The sequence below is a fragment of the Linepithema humile genome, chromosome 6, assembly GCF_040581485.1.
Source record: "Linepithema humile isolate Giens D197 chromosome 6, Lhum_UNIL_v1.0, whole genome shotgun sequence".
Classification (NCBI taxonomy): Eukaryota; Metazoa; Arthropoda; class Insecta; order Hymenoptera; family Formicidae; genus Linepithema; species Linepithema humile.
Genome location: NC_090133.1, coordinates 14,312,079 through 14,327,807, shown reverse-complemented (window position 1 = coordinate 14,327,807; position 15,729 = coordinate 14,312,079). Strand labels below are relative to the sequence as shown.

General features: G+C 35.1%; 3 protein-coding genes across 3 annotated transcripts; all 3 read left to right on the top strand.

Moving 5' to 3' along the window:
* Positions 1–78: 78 nt before the first annotated feature.
* Positions 79–3,470, top strand: LOC137000611 (uncharacterized). Its single transcript, XM_067357780.1, has one exon. It carries the CDS (start codon positions 108–110, stop codon positions 3,384–3,386), a length of 3,279 nt encoding a protein of 1,092 aa, XP_067213881.1. The 5' UTR covers positions 79–107; the 3' UTR covers positions 3,387–3,470.
* A 6,201-nt stretch (positions 3,471–9,671) lies between these two features.
* On the top strand, positions 9,672–10,115 carry LOC137000717 (uncharacterized). Its single transcript, XM_067358062.1, has one exon. The coding sequence runs from the start codon at positions 9,672–9,674 to the stop codon at positions 10,113–10,115; it is 444 nt and encodes a 147-aa protein (XP_067214163.1).
* Positions 10,116–10,118: 3 nt separating this feature from the next.
* LOC137000716 (uncharacterized protein F54H12.2-like) lies at positions 10,119–11,009 on the top strand. The gene has a single exon (XM_067358061.1). The coding sequence runs from the start codon at positions 10,119–10,121 to the stop codon at positions 11,007–11,009; it is 891 nt and encodes a 296-aa protein (XP_067214162.1).
* The last annotated feature ends 4,720 nt before the right edge of the window (positions 11,010–15,729 follow it).

Genomic DNA, 15,729 nt, shown 5'->3' with positions numbered 1-15,729 from the left:
GCATACAACATTTTCATTTATTAATCTGGATAAAAAATGCTCCAATTCTTGGTGATGCTTCTATTGAAGAAGTTTCCAAATTTATTTTACAATATATAAGCTGTAAAATGCCAGATCAAAATATTTCACCACTGTTGCACAGACGTGTTAATACGCATCAACGACATAAACATAATGATTACTGTCTCCGTTCTAAAAAAGTTGGACGCAAAGTTGTTCGGAGATGTCGTTTTGGATTTCCTCGTCCTGTCACTGAGACGTTAAATATAAGAGATGTAACAAGTGCCATAGCAGGTAGAAAACAATTAAAACATAGAAGCAGGCTTTATGATCTTCCACGAACTAAAGAAGAAAGTAATATCAATGATTACAATCCTATTCTTCTTACTGCATGGGAAGGAAATATGGATATACAATTTATTGGCGAAAAGTCATCATTACTTACCTGGTACATTACTAAATATATGAATAAAGCGGGAAAGTGTGAGTTGTCTGATACTATTATTAATACTAAAAATAATACGAATAAATCATTGGCGAGTTATCTTTGGAGCATTGCCTTGCGATTCACGAGTAATAGAGAATGTGGAGCTCTTGAAGCTGCTGATACATTACTGGGGATTGCTTTATGTGGAACTGATCGAAATACAACTATTAGATGGTTAGATGTTAATCGAATAAGATGTAGAAAATTGAAAACTCGTAAAGAGATTGAAGTGCTTGATCATCAATCGACAGATATATTTTGTGAATCTTTGATAGATAACCACTATCCACAGAGACCAAAAGAATTAGAATGTATGTCTCTTTATGAGTTTGCAAAATGGTATGATATTACAAAAATCAAACCACAAAATGAGTTTGTTGAATTCTATAAATTTAAAAATGGATATCTTAGACGACGACAGCGTGGATATCTTATTAATCATTATAGATATAATGTTAATACACAACCGGAAAAGTATTTCTTTGCGTTATTACTTCTGTTCGAACCGTGGAGAGAATTAGAAGAGCTTAGAAATGGATGTGATACTTATGCAGAATCATTTCACAAGGTAAAACTACATTTAACAGAAGCATTACAATATCACGAAAAACTAAAAGAATTGCAAAAAGCATTTGAAAATGCTAAAGAGTTAGTGCAGCAACATTTAGATGAAGTACAAAAACATGAGTCGCAAGATGATCCTGACAATCCAATAGGTGTTCAAAATATAGAAGCTGGTGAAGCGATGCAAGATTTTAAGGATCTCGGTGATAAAAATATTAAAGATATTGATGTATCAGAAATGATTGCGAAATTAAATATAGATCAAAAAAGAGTATTCGATAGAGTTATTACTATTATAGGGTCAGATAAATCAATATTGCGATTATATGTTAGTGGAGAAGGTGGTACTGGAAAAAGTTATTTAATTAAAACTGTTAAGTGCTGGATAAAACAAAATCTCAAAAAAGATACTGCTGTAGCAGCACCTACTGGCATAGCAGCGTTTAATATAGACGGTTTGACAGTTCATAGATTGCTTCAATTACCTGTTGAACATGGTAATACTCCTAAATATAAACGATTGTCTGATCATGTGTTAAAACTTTTACGAGCGGAACTTAAAGATGTTATTCTTTTTATAATCGATGAAGTATCAATGATATCTAATTTGACTTTAATGTACATACATCTTCGATTGTCTGAAATATTTGATTCAAGTGATTGTGATGATGGCTGGTTTGGTAAAAGGCATATTCTTTTGTTTGGAGATTTGCTTCAATTGCCTCCTGTACATGAAGATTCTGTCTTTAAAGATTTGTCAAATGAAAAAGTTGACAAATATATCGGTTGCCTACAGACTGTAAATTTGTGGACTACATTATTTGATTACGATGAGTTGACAATTAATATGCGCCAGCAAGGAGATGAGTCTTATCGTGAATTATTGTCAAGAATTCGTATTGGTTTATTAACAAAGTCTGATTATGAAATTTTGGAAAATAGGAAAATATCTTTTACAGAAGATTCCTTCGAATCTAGATTAAATGAATTATGTAATTTTATTAACAATTTGCCATCAGATACCGTTTGTTTATTGCCCACTTGTCACATGTGTGACGTTTTGAATGCTGCAATGTTAAGTCGTATTGCTTCGAAAGAAATATTATTAATTGCTGAAGATACAATCGAATGTATTCCATATATAAAAAAGAAAATATTAAAAGTGTTGGAAAATAATGATGATGATAATTCTAAAACAGCTGGGCTTTCGAAACAAATTGTTATAAAAATTGGGGCAAAAGTTATGATAAGGCGTAATATTGATGCTAGTTTGGGTCTTGTTAATGGTACAATTGCTAAAGTCATTTCAGTTGTACAAGATATTTCTAACGGTTATATAGAAAAAATTAAGCTTTTTTTGCCATCAGGTTTAGAATATTTAATTGAAAGAGTAAATGTCAAATTTGCGGTGATGGAGAAAGCATATGTTATTCGAAAACAATTTCCATTGTGTCTAAGTTACGGAATTACTGTTCATAAAAGCCAAGGCCTGAGTTTGCAGAATGCTATTATGGACACAGGTAATTCTGTATTTAGTCACGGCCAAGTTTATGTTGCATTGTCACGAGTAACATCTTCAGATGGATTGCATTTGATCAATTTTGACCCTTCATCTATAGAAGCTAGTGAAGAAGCTATTGTTGAATATAATCGATTAAAACGAATACACAAACCCAAAACAGATATAATTTCTGTTTCAAAAGAAAAATATTGTAAAATAAAAGATATTTTATGGGTACAACCCAAAATAATTAGTTCTGTTCAAGAATCACATGAAAAAGTTCGAAAAAATATTACTTGGGTCACGCATGGTTTTCAAAATATAGATAAGGGTTCGTGTTATGCAAATGCAGTATTGCAATGCTTTTTACATTTAAATGTTATTAGAAAACTTATATTTGAGTATGATAAATTAAGTATTTTAGGTATTTTAATAAATCAATATGAAAACAAACTGCCTAACTTGAATACATATGTAATACGACAAAGTTTAGGAGAATTTTTCTCCAAAAATGTTAAACGAGATGCATGTGAATTTCTTATAGCTCTTTGCACGAAATACGATTATATAAAAAATTTAGTTGAGCATCAAGTCACTTCCATTAAACGATGTAAAAATTGTGATAATACGACGACTGTTGTTAATAATAAAAATATCCTTCTTTCAATTCCTGTTAATAAACGGAAGAAAAAAAGTTTCGATCTTAATGAATTATTTAATGTAACATTTTCTCATTGGTGTCAATTACACAACGAATCATGTGAAAATTGTACAGGAAATGACATATTATGTAAAAGTGAATTAATATTAACCGGAGATATAATTGTCATTTAATAGAAATTTAATAGAAATTCAAGACGGTATATCAACAAAAACAGATAAGTTTACTTTACGTGCTATCCCAACAACTAAAATAAATATTGCTGGACAATTCTACAAAGTTATGAGTGCTATATTCCATCATGGATCATGTATCGAAAATGGTCATTACACAAGTATATGTAGAGAAGAAATGTCTAATACTTGGATTGAAGCTGACGATGCGCAAATTAGAAAAAGACAATGGCCTAGAGGCGCTAAAGATATCTCTATCATTTTCTTACAGAAAATTGATAAGTAATTGCTGGTTATTTGACCATATCTTTTGATAATAAATGGTAAAAAGAATTGTTATATAATCAAATATTTTATTAAAATATGTTCACTGATGACGAAAATCTTTTTGGATAATCAAATATATGTCAAAAAAAAAGAAAATAAAGAAAATTAAGCCAATGACGCTTAAATTAGACAAATACAATGGCCTAGAAACGATTTGTTTGATATTTACATAATTATATATAACTTTGTATTATTACATTATTACAACATTAATCAAAGAGGACCGTTTTATATGACGGGGGTGGTGGTGGGACTCTTTAGCAAAATCTAATTAATTATTTCACAATTGTTATTTCACTCTGAAATATCAATATAAAGTTTATATATTTAGTAATATATTTTATTTATATATTACTGAAAAAAAGAAATGATATCTATCAATCAACAAATTACCTTTTTAAAAAAAGGTAAAAAAAAGGCGCCAAGTACACGCAAACCTTCCAAAAAAAAGTTGTATATATATATATATATATATATATAATATAAACATAATATAAACACGCAAACCTTACAAAAAAGTTGTTGTATTTTTTATTACATTAATCTAAGAGGACCGTCTTATATAACGGGGGTGGTGGTGGGATTTATATATTACTAAAAAAAAAGAAATGATATCAATCAACAAATTACTTTTTTAAAAAAAGGTAAAGAAAAGGCGCCAAGTACACGAAAACCTTCCAAAAAAAAGTTGTTGTATACACGCAAACCTTACAAAAAAGTTGTTGTATTTTTTATTACAACATTAATCTAAGAGGACCGTCTTATGTAACGGGGGTGGTGGTGGGATTTTTATACATTACTGAAAAAAAAGAAATGATATCAATCAACAAATTACCTTTTTAAAAAAAGGTAAAGAAAAGGCGCCAAGTACACGCAAACCTTCCAAAAAAAAGTTGTTGTATACACGCAAACTTTCCAAAAAAAGTTGTTGTATATATAAACACGCAAACCTTACAAAAAAGTTGTTGTATATTTTACCAAAAAAAAGTTGTTTATATAAATACGCAAATCTTTCAAAAAAAGTTGTTGTATATATAAACCTTTCAAAAAAAGCTGTCGTATATATTAACCTTCCAAAAAAATTATCTTCAGGTAAATTTATCTTCCACAAAAAAATGTATATATTAACAAACCTTCCAAAAAAAGTTGTTGTATATATAAAATAATCTCTCAAAAAACCTTTCCAAAAAAAGTTGTATATATTATAAAAATCTTTCCAAAAAAATTGTATTTTTAAAAATATATTATAAAAAAATCTTTTAAAAAATTGTATATATTTATTATAAAAAACCTTTCCAAAAAATTGTACTTTTAAAAAAAGTTGTATATACCAAATAAAAATTTGCTATATATTCTGCCTATAAAAGAGGTGATATCAGAAAATGACGCCAAGTTTAAATAAAAAACCTTTCAAAAAAAGTTGTATATATATTTTAAAAAAGTTGTATATACCAAATAAAAATTCGCTATATATTCTGCCTATAAAAGAGGTGATATCAGAAAATGACGCCAAGTTTAAATAAAAAACCTTTCAAAAAAACTTGTATGTATATATATATTACGAAAAAGGATTATTTATTGCGCTTACAGCTTTTTAACCAATAAGCATCGATAAGATTGTATTTAATTATTTTTGCATCTTTATCTAGTTATTTATTTCAAAATTATATTCATATCTACAATTAGTTAATTTTTTTTCAAGTATACATTTTAAAATAATTGCATCTGTATCTAGTTACTTTTGCTTCTATATCTAGTTATTTAAATTTAAAAATGATATTTGTGTTTATATCTATCTAGTTAATTTTTCTTAAGTATACTTTTTAAAATAATTGCATCTGTATCTACTTATTTTTTTTATATCTGTATCTACTTAAATAAAAGAATTTTTTAAATAAAAGTATTTAATTCAAAAATAAAAAAATTTTTCAAATTTAATCAAAATAAAAAAATATTACAAAATTTCGCAAAAAACTTGGCGCTGCTGTACTGAACTACATGTTAACTTACATAAGATTCGCATCGCAATACTTCAACATGCTCCTAATCATTCCAACATACTTTAGTATCTATAGTATATGTGACGTAATACTATAGTTTAGTTTGAAGTATTAGAGCGAGTAGGAACATGTTAGAGCAAGCGATGCAATAGCCAATCAACTTACAATTTTACCGTAAGAACAAGAGTTTAATTGGCTATCGCGTCGCCGTTTGCCGCTCTGGTCAGTTTGAGTCATTATAACACTTAATCATGTAAATTGTAAAATTATTGCTCATTTTTATTCTCTATAATAAAATTATTGCTCATTTTTATTCTCTATAATATTTTAAGATGTATTTAAGGCTATTTTATAGCAGCGCCAAGTTTTTTGCGAAATTTTGTAATATTTTTTTATTTTGATTAAATTTGAAAAATTTTTTTATTTTTGAATTAAATACTTTTATTTAAAAAATTCTTTTATTTAAGTAGATACAGATATAAAAAAAATAAGTAGATACAGATGCAATTATTTTAAAAAGTATACTTAAGAAAAATTAACTAGATAGATATAAACACAAATATCATTTTTAAATTTAAATAACTAGATATAGAAGCAAAAGTAACTAGATACAGATGCAATTATTTTAAAATGTATACTTGAAAAAAAATTAACTAATTGTAGATATGAATATAATTTTGAAATAAATAACTAGATAAAGATGCAAAAATAATTAAATACAATCTTATCGATGCTTATTGGTTAAAAAGCTGTAAGCGCAATAAATAATCCTTTTTCGTAATATATATATACATACAAGTTTTTTTGAAAGGTTTTTTATTTAAACTTGGCGTCATTTTCTGATATCACCTCTTTTATAGGCAGAATATATAGCGAATTTTTATTTGGTATATACAACTTTTTTTAAAATATATATACAACTTTTTTTGAAAGGTTTTTTATTTAAACTTGGCGTCATTTTCTGATATCACCTCTTTTATAGGCAGAATATATAGCAAATTTTTATTTGGTATATACAACTTTTTTTAAAAGTACAATTTTTTGGAAAGGTTTTTTATAATAAATATATACAATTTTTTAAAAGATTTTTTTATAATATATTTTTAAAAATACAATTTTTTTGGAAAGATTTTTATAATATATACAACTTTTTTTGGAAAGGTTTTTTGAGAGATTATTTTATATATACAACAACTTTTTTTGGAAGGTTTGTTAATATATACATTTTTTTGTGGAAGATAAATTTACCTGAAGATAATTTTTTTGGAAGGTTAATATATACGACAGCTTTTTTTGAAAGGTTTATATATACAACAACTTTTTTTGAAAGATTTGCGTATTTATATAAACAACTTTTTTTTGGTAAAATATACAACAACTTTTTTGTAAGGTTTGCGTGTTTATATATACAACAACTTTTTTTGGAAAGTTTGCGTGTATACAACAACTTTTTTTTGGAAGGTTTGCGTGTACTTGGCGCCTTTTCTTTACCTTTTTTTAAAAAGGTAATTTGTTGATTGATATCATTTCTTTTTTTTCAGTAATGTGCGTATTTACTCGTGATTATCGATGTACTTAGTAAATACGTCTGGGTAGAACCATTGCGCGACAAGACGAGTAATTCCGTAATGGGAGCTTTCCAGTGCGTGCTCTCGAGAAGTAACGGACGCGTACCCGTATACCTACAAACGGACAAGGGTAAAGAATTTGTCGGGCGACCGCTACAAAAGCTTTTGGAAGAAAATGACATTCGTTTTCGTGTAGCCCGCAATCCGGATGTCAAAGCCGCCATCGTCGAGCGCTTCAACAGAACGTTGAAAGAACGAATGTGGCGTTATTTTACGCATAAAAATACGCGACGTTACATCGATGTTTTGTAAAATATCGTAAACGCCTATAATCACACCCGTCATTCGAGCACCAGAATGCAACCGTATGTCGTTACGAGAGAAAATGCACGTATCGCGCGTGAAAATATAACGCGCCAATGGAGGAGCAACGACGACGAAGCGAACGAGAAACGTCGAAAGGCTAAATACCACGTCGGTGATCTCGTTCGTATCAGTAGAGCAAAAGTCGTCTTCGAGAAAAGATACGAGGCACGGTGGAGCGAGGAGATATTCCGAATTCACCGTATACTCGATTGGCGAAAACCACGTGTGTACGAGCTGAGCGATTTAGCGGGAGAAGTCATAGACGGCATTTTTTACGAACAAGAATTGGCTCGGGTTGAGAAAAACTTGCAGGAGGAGGAGTTTATCGTCGATCGTGTGATAAGAAGTCGGGGTCGCGGTAATAATAAACAGGTGCTGGTTAGCTGGCGTGGTTATCCCAGCAAGTTTAATTCTTGGATCCCTGCTTCGAGTTTAACCCCGCTTGTTCGAAATGAGGACGGATCAATTTCTCTTGATTCTTCCCAGCAATAGTAGTATGCGCTATTTTCCGGACAATGCAACCACTTCCTTCATTACAGAATTACCCCATCTTATACACTTACACGGCGAATGGGAAGTCGCGCTTAACGAGATCCAATTTCCCACTACTTTTTTACACATAAATCACGGTGAAAATGTCATTAGATTCGTCGATATTGAAAATGGTCGCGAGACGAGGAAAGGCGGGACGACGTTAACGTCGACGCAAGGAGTAATACCGAATGGTATTTACAAAAATATCGAGGAACTTATCTCCGCTATTAATTTGGCGTGCAAAAATGCGAATTCGCATATTAATTTGACACTAGAAGACGCTAGTGGTGGTAAAATCTTGTTCGAGATTACATGCGATGAAAATAAATGCAATCTGGTTCATCATATGAACGTTTCCGATAATCTTCTACGAATACTCGGTTGCGGTGGGGCCCTAATGACTAGTGAAATCGAATTCTATACAACACTTACTGCAACTAATCCTAATTCCAAAGATATTTTTACAGCACCTTTTATCAAACTCGGGTTTAAAAGAGAACAAAGAGGGCGCGCTGAAAATTTCTATACTCTCAAACCGCACGGATTGCTGCGCGGTATTCCCGATAAACTCTTTGTTTATTATGATATTTGTGAACCTTATATAACCGGCGATGTGCAAACTCCACTTCTTCGAATAGTACCGGTCGAGCTGCAGCATTACGGTCATTATTACGCGTACGGAGCGAATCAGGTGAAACATTTCTCCGTCCCGCATTATATACCATTACGACAAACGTATTTTCGTAGGATTGAAATAGATATAAAAGATCAATTCGGAAAAAGAATACCATTCCAATCAGGAACGCTGACGGTGACGTTGCACTTTAGACGTTTCCAGTAAGAAAAAATCAGTCGGAAAAGCCGCACGCTATGACTAGACCGGAGGACCATGAATATTACGATATACAAAACGGAGGTCGGAGTGAAGGAATCACACGAGTTTTCGTCGGAGCACCCTATCAACGAGGACACGGAATCGGTAGTTTTCTTGGAGGATTATTCAGGAGGGCGCTTCCTTATCTGAGTAAAGGTGTACGAGCGGTTGGTAAAGAAGCTTTACGCGCCGGCATTAGCGTGATGGAGGATGTTGAAAATAATACACCGTTCAAGGAGGCGGTCAAATCTCGTTTCAAGGAATCGAGTGGAAATCTCAAAAGAAAAGCCCAAGAAAAAATAACCAGCTTGATGAAGGGTACAGGTTATAAAGTATCAGCGAAAACAGCCGCGCTTCAGTTTCCTTTCTTCAGTCACGAAAGACGCATCGCGGTTCCTAAGTGTCGTCGTCCTCATCGTCAGACGAGCAAAAAGAAATCGTCGAAAAATAACAGCGTGCGAAGGAAAATCACGAAGAAAAAAAAGAAAATTTGCACAGCGGCTAGAAAGACCAACAGCAAAAAGCCATCCGGCACCACGAGGCGTCGTCGAGTCAAGAAACGTAGTGTAGCCGACATATTCTCTTAATCAGTGCGTGAATTAGGAATTTACGGAGCATGTCCTTTCTTCATACACATTCAAACGAGTGTTTAAAAAGTGAACTCGATCTCTTTTCTTTACCACTCACACAAACCAGCATCGAGAGTTTGCAATGGATTTATTACAAACCCGTAACGTCGCTCGCGGACGACGCGCCTATAGAATTCGTCATACCCGGTCATGGAGAAGATTATCTAGATCTCACGCACACCATGCTGAGCCTTCGCGTACGCGTAGAATCTTCCCCCCTAGCAGGAAGTGGTACCGCCGTTGGCACCCCCGAATTCAAAGTAGGCCCTGTAAATCATTTACTGCATTCCATGTTCAACCAAATCGACATATATTTCAATCAAAAACTCGTGTCGCCCCCAAACAACGCTTACGCGTATCGGGCTTACATCGAGGCGTTATTAAATTATTCTTCACCCGCAAAAAACTCCCATCTGACCTGCTGTCTGTGAGATATGGATACCCCAGGTTTAATGGACGCCCTCCTAGAGTCGCAAACTCCAAATCAGGCTCTCGTGAGACGCTCGCGTTACATTCGAGACGAACAGGCGCTAGATCTCATAGGCCATCTTCTCTGCGACGTTTTCAATCAGGATAAATTCTTAATCAACGGGGTGGAAGTTAGAATGAGGCTCGTTTGCTCGAAAGATTCGTTTTGCCTTATGGAATCTAATTCACTGTCAAAAATACGCCTTCTAGACGCTAGTCTGCTCATTAGAAGAGCAAAGATAAGCCCTGGTGTGTTACTCTCGCATGCGAGAATGTTGAGTAAAACCACCGCCAAATATCCTCTCACAAAAGTCGAGGTTAAAACATTTACGATTCACGCTGGACTCGTAGGGGAATCGATAGATAATGTAATACTCGGACAACTGCCAAAACGTGTAATAGTCGGTTTTGTCGATAACAGAGCGTTTAATGGTGATAAAAAACTGAATCCGTTTAATTTCAAAAACTACGGTATAAATTTCTTTTCTCTGTATGCCGATGGTATGCAAATTCCCAGTAGACCGTTACAACCAAACTTCTCGAAAGACGAAGGCCTTTACGTCGAAGCCTACCACACGCTCTTCTCGGGAACCGGCATTCACTTCTTGAACGAGGGAAATTCTATAAGTAGAGAGGATTATGGCCAGGGCTACACTCTTTTCGCTTTCGATCTTACCCCCGACTTGTCCGCTCATTGCGCCGGACATTGGAATCTCGTGAAACATGGTAGTTTGCGATTAGAAGTGAAATTTGAAAAGGCGCTTACCGCGACTGTTAATTGTATCGTTTACGCAGAGTTCGATAACATTCTAGAAATAGACTCCTCTCGACAAGTTATCGTCGATTTTGCCGGTTAGACTTTTATAACGCCAAACCCCCGCCTCCCACCACTACTACTACACACATTTTTCCCTCACGTCTGTTTTCTTAAATGGCGTGTGAAGCAGCGGAAACAGATTCAGTCCTGTTCGAGACACGAACGTCGTCGCTTCGTTTGAAAATAAAGAGTGAGTACTTGGACATAACTATGGATATAGTCATTGATATACAGGGTTTCCGCGATGCCGCCGAGAAGTTTATTCCGAAAGAAGTAGCTGTCGTTGCGATTAACTCACCAATCATCGGACACTGGATTATGACGCCTCCCTATCCCTTTGACGATTTACCCGATAAATCGAGACGAGAAAACAACTGGCTTTCGCGAAATTATCACGGAATCGAGTGGTTCGATGGTGAAACTGATCTTAAATGTTTCGTAATACAACTACGTGAAATAACACGTCGAGCGCGCTACATCTATAGCAGGGGGCAGGAAAAGGCACACTATCTGAGGCGTCTACTTTCCAGAAACGTATATAATCTAGAAGGAATTTCTCCGGCATTTAAAAATTTGCCAGAAGTCAAAGAGAGCGGACATCGGTGCTTTCACCACGGCTTTCGATTTTGCTCTACAGACAAATTTCTTTGCGCGTTACGCAACGCTTGCAAATTGAAACGCTGGATAGTCACTCAAAACACTAGCAGCGAGTGTAGCATCGTTTCGAGCTGCGATGCTTTTTCTCATGAGAATTGAAGCGTAAGCGAAAAAACCGACAGTGCTGTTTTTATGAAAAAGAATAAAAATCTTGATATAATTCGCAATATTGAAGCGTGGCGTAACGCTACGGAAGAAGAAGAAGAACAGACGGAAGAAGAAGAAGAAGAGAAGAATCAATCACTTTATTACATTGCAAAAGATACACCGTACGTAAAGAAAGAAGAAGAATATCCTACCGATAGCTACGCTCAACAAACCATCCCCGTTAACACACAATCATTCGAGAACGTCTACTCTTTGCGTAAGGAGGTAAACCCCTGCGACTCTACTATACAAATAATTCCTCGCACGCGAGCACCGTCTTGTTACGCGACAAATGAATTCGTTGGAAATCTTACACGCGTTGCATCGTCTCAATATCAGATATGCGGGAGTCTATCCTGCCGACAGACTACCGAGGGTGTGGACGAGGTCGACAGCCATTGTCGCTAATACAGACGAACATGACCGCCCCGGAAGACACTGGGTCGCCTTTTACATCGACGAGCATGGTACCGGCACATATTTCGATAGTTACGGAATCCCGCCACACTCGGATCAACGATTTCATCTGCGACTTCGACGAAATTCCATCACGTATCGATGGAACACCGAGCAGCTACAAGGATTTTTTTCGCAAACATGCGGTCAATATTGCTGCGTGTTTCTTTACTATTTGTCTCTTGGTTACAGCCTTCAGCAATTTCTTCGTCTTTTCACCGATGATTATAACCAAAACGACAGACTAATAGTATGCTTATATCGCAAAATTTTTCTTTGCAAAAAGAATGAGCAAACGAAATTACCTACTAGTACTTGTTGTAATATTCAACGATGTATTTTTAAAAATTTTAAATAAAACATTTTTTTTTTCATATATTTAACATTTCTCGATGCGCGCTTTGAAATAATATTTTTAGAATGTATTCAGTAAGTCGAATAAAATATTTTTATATTTTGACTGTAATGTTCAATTATGTATTTAAAAAAAAAAATTCCAAATAAACGATTTTGTATTTCATTTCTTGCATTCGTTTCCTTCCCCTTTTCGCATGTTCCTGCACGCTCCACTCGCCATCGTCAATTTTCACAGCACGCTCAATCTGCGAAAACGGGTGGCTGACGCTCACCCCGTTCACGCAATATCGCGCGCTCGACCCCTTAACCATCACACCAAATATCAAACTAAAAGTCGCATGATCATTCGTCGCTGCGACGTCATTCTTTTGTTCGCTATACGTGCCAGAGAGTCCGGGGTACCTCATATAGACGCGGTCCCAGTATAAATGCGCCCCTTCCCTTCGCAGACTAGAGGCGACTGTGTGACGTCGTTTGTTTACATGTCCCATACCTGCCAGAGAGTCCGGGATACCTTATATAGACGCGGCCCCAGCACATATACATCCCTTCTTTTCGCAGACTAGAGGCGACTGTGTGACGTCGTTTGTTTACATGCTCCATACCTGCCAGAAAGTCCGGGGTACCTCGTATAGACGCGGCCCCAACATATATACATCCCTTCCTTTTGCAGACTAGAGGCGACTGTGTGACGTCGTTTGTTTACATGCTCCATACCTGCCAGAGAGTCCGGGGTACCTCATATAGACGCGGCCCCAACATATATACATCCCTTCCCTTCGCAGACTAGAGGCGACTGTGCGACGCCGTTTGTTTACATGTTCCATACCTGCCAGAGAGTCCGGGGTACATCATATAGACGCGGTCCCACCATATATACATCCCTTCCCTGCCAGGTCCCATAGCCATAAATACGACACACCATTTTACTATCATTAGATGTATAGGTAGCCCAGCAGACTAGGACCAGGACTAGAAATCCAGCGATCCAGGTTCGAACCCAGCTTGGATTTTCTCAATTCCGAAAAATAAAAATCACTTGTCAACAGCCGCCATCTTGTCAACAGCCGCCATCTTGTAGACGTCCGCCATGTTGGACCCACTGCCGCCATCTTTTTCCCCTCCCCTCCCTGTGACGTCATTTGTTTTGACGCCAGACCAAATGTAGGTCAGTGGGTCAAATATGGGGTAGGTGGTGGGGGTTTGTTGTGACGCCCCATACCTGCCATATACTACTCGCATCCGTCGGCCGTCGCCGCCCAAGATTACATTGCATTATTTGCCATCGCTATCTCGCGTTGATTTAACCGATTTCCGAGTGTCACGAATGCGAAGACAGGTACCTTAATTATATGCAAAATCTCGCTAAAAACGGAGAAAGTTTTTATGATCAGTTTTGCAGAGTCGCGACAAAATATCGATGCGATACTGCTTTCCTTACGATTTCTTATTTGAATTTATTATTTATTAGAATACGATTTTAATTATCGTTCATATACGCTGTTCGCGTAAGGAGCAACAAAATATCAATGCGATACTACTTTCCTTACGATTTATTATTTGAATTTATTATTCATTAGAATACGGTCCTAATTATCGTTCATATACGCTGCTCGCGTAAGGAACAAAAAAATATCAACGCGATACTGCTTCCCTTACGATTTCTCATTCGAATTCGCTATCCATTAGAAGGCGGTTTTGGTTACGATTTTTATATTAAATTACAACATTTATGTTTCATATTCTTCTCTGATCTTTTACTACTTCATTGATCCGTGAGTCTTACCGATTGAGTCTCGCGTAAAGGTGCGAACACTACGTGTTACCGCCACCGCGCCGGGACGTGACATAGGACATTTTGGGTTACTGACATGTTTCGTAGTATTACGTCTGGTCACTAGACGTGTGTAGAGAATTCTGTAATATCGACTATTAGCGCGAAATTTGAAATGCCTCCTTATTTTTTAGTCACCCTGCATTCACCGGGTTTACTAGGGATACAGGAGGTAATGATCTATCGTGTGAAAGGATACGAATAAAATAAAATAAAAATAGATTAAATTAGCTCACCTAATTTTAATTAAGAGCAAAGCCTTATAGATACGTCTTAATATTGCAGATATTACACTGCTAAATATGAACTGGATAACTCAGTGATTTCAACTGGACAATGCAGAGAAAAATAGTATATAGAATTTAATCTGACTTAACAGTGAGTCTGATGGAAGAGAACTGTCTCGCGAGCGATGATGTACGTTGGTCCTCTTGTGGTGGGGAGTAGGCCCTCGAGAGTATCGCATAGATTTTTAATCGTCACATCGACTTCTTAATACGTTGGAATATCGTTTGGCTGAAAGTTGATATGCAGCTCATTTTCGTTTATAGAAGATAGCCGACGAATAAGATGGGTGTCTGGTAACCTTTTTGGACAAAGCCGACTTGCTTCCGTTGTTGCCTTTTAATCTCCCGTAAAATTATTTCATCTGCCTTTGCTTATGTTATTCTTATCTCTTCGCTTATTTGTTCAATGCATTGTTCAGTTATGCAGTATTCTTATAGCTATAATATAATTAATATTCTTATAACTAATAATATAATTAATATTTATAATTATAACTTCAATCTTGCTCTTTAGATGAATTTTAGATGGACTTGTACAGATCTCTTTAATAATGTTCTGTTTTTTGAATTTTACCATTGTCGGAACATCACAGTAGATATTTCTGAGATATACCGGCAAACGTTACACTGCCACAATGTGATATTGTTGTAACATTTCTGAAACGTAATTTTGTTTAGTGGGTAAATACAGTATGTATTTTTCTGTGTGTACATATTAAGCTTAGACTTAAAGTCATTATTATATTTTTAATAATTCTTTTAATGTAACTCGTTACATTTTATCACAGCTAATTTAAAATATATATTCCAAATAAATTTTTTTATAAAATATATTATAGCGCTTTTTTACCTTTCTCTCATCTTTAAGTTAGAAATAAGTTTATGGTATACTATAGACAGTTAAAGATGTATAAAATGAAATTGTTAGGAATCATTCACCGAACTTAGGAGCGACTGCTCCAGCAGTAACTTGATGCGCGCGTTGTAGGATAAGTCAGTATAGTGGATAAGATGAGACGGAA

Coding starts and splice junctions, on each gene's coding strand:
- LOC137000717 (XM_067358062.1), top strand. CDS start 9,672: ATGTCCTTTCTTCATACACATTCAAACGAGTGTTTAAAAAGTGAACTC.
- LOC137000611 (XM_067357780.1), top strand. CDS start 108: ATGCCAGATCAAAATATTTCACCACTGTTGCACAGACGTGTTAATACG.
- LOC137000716 (XM_067358061.1), top strand. CDS start 10,119: ATGGATACCCCAGGTTTAATGGACGCCCTCCTAGAGTCGCAAACTCCA.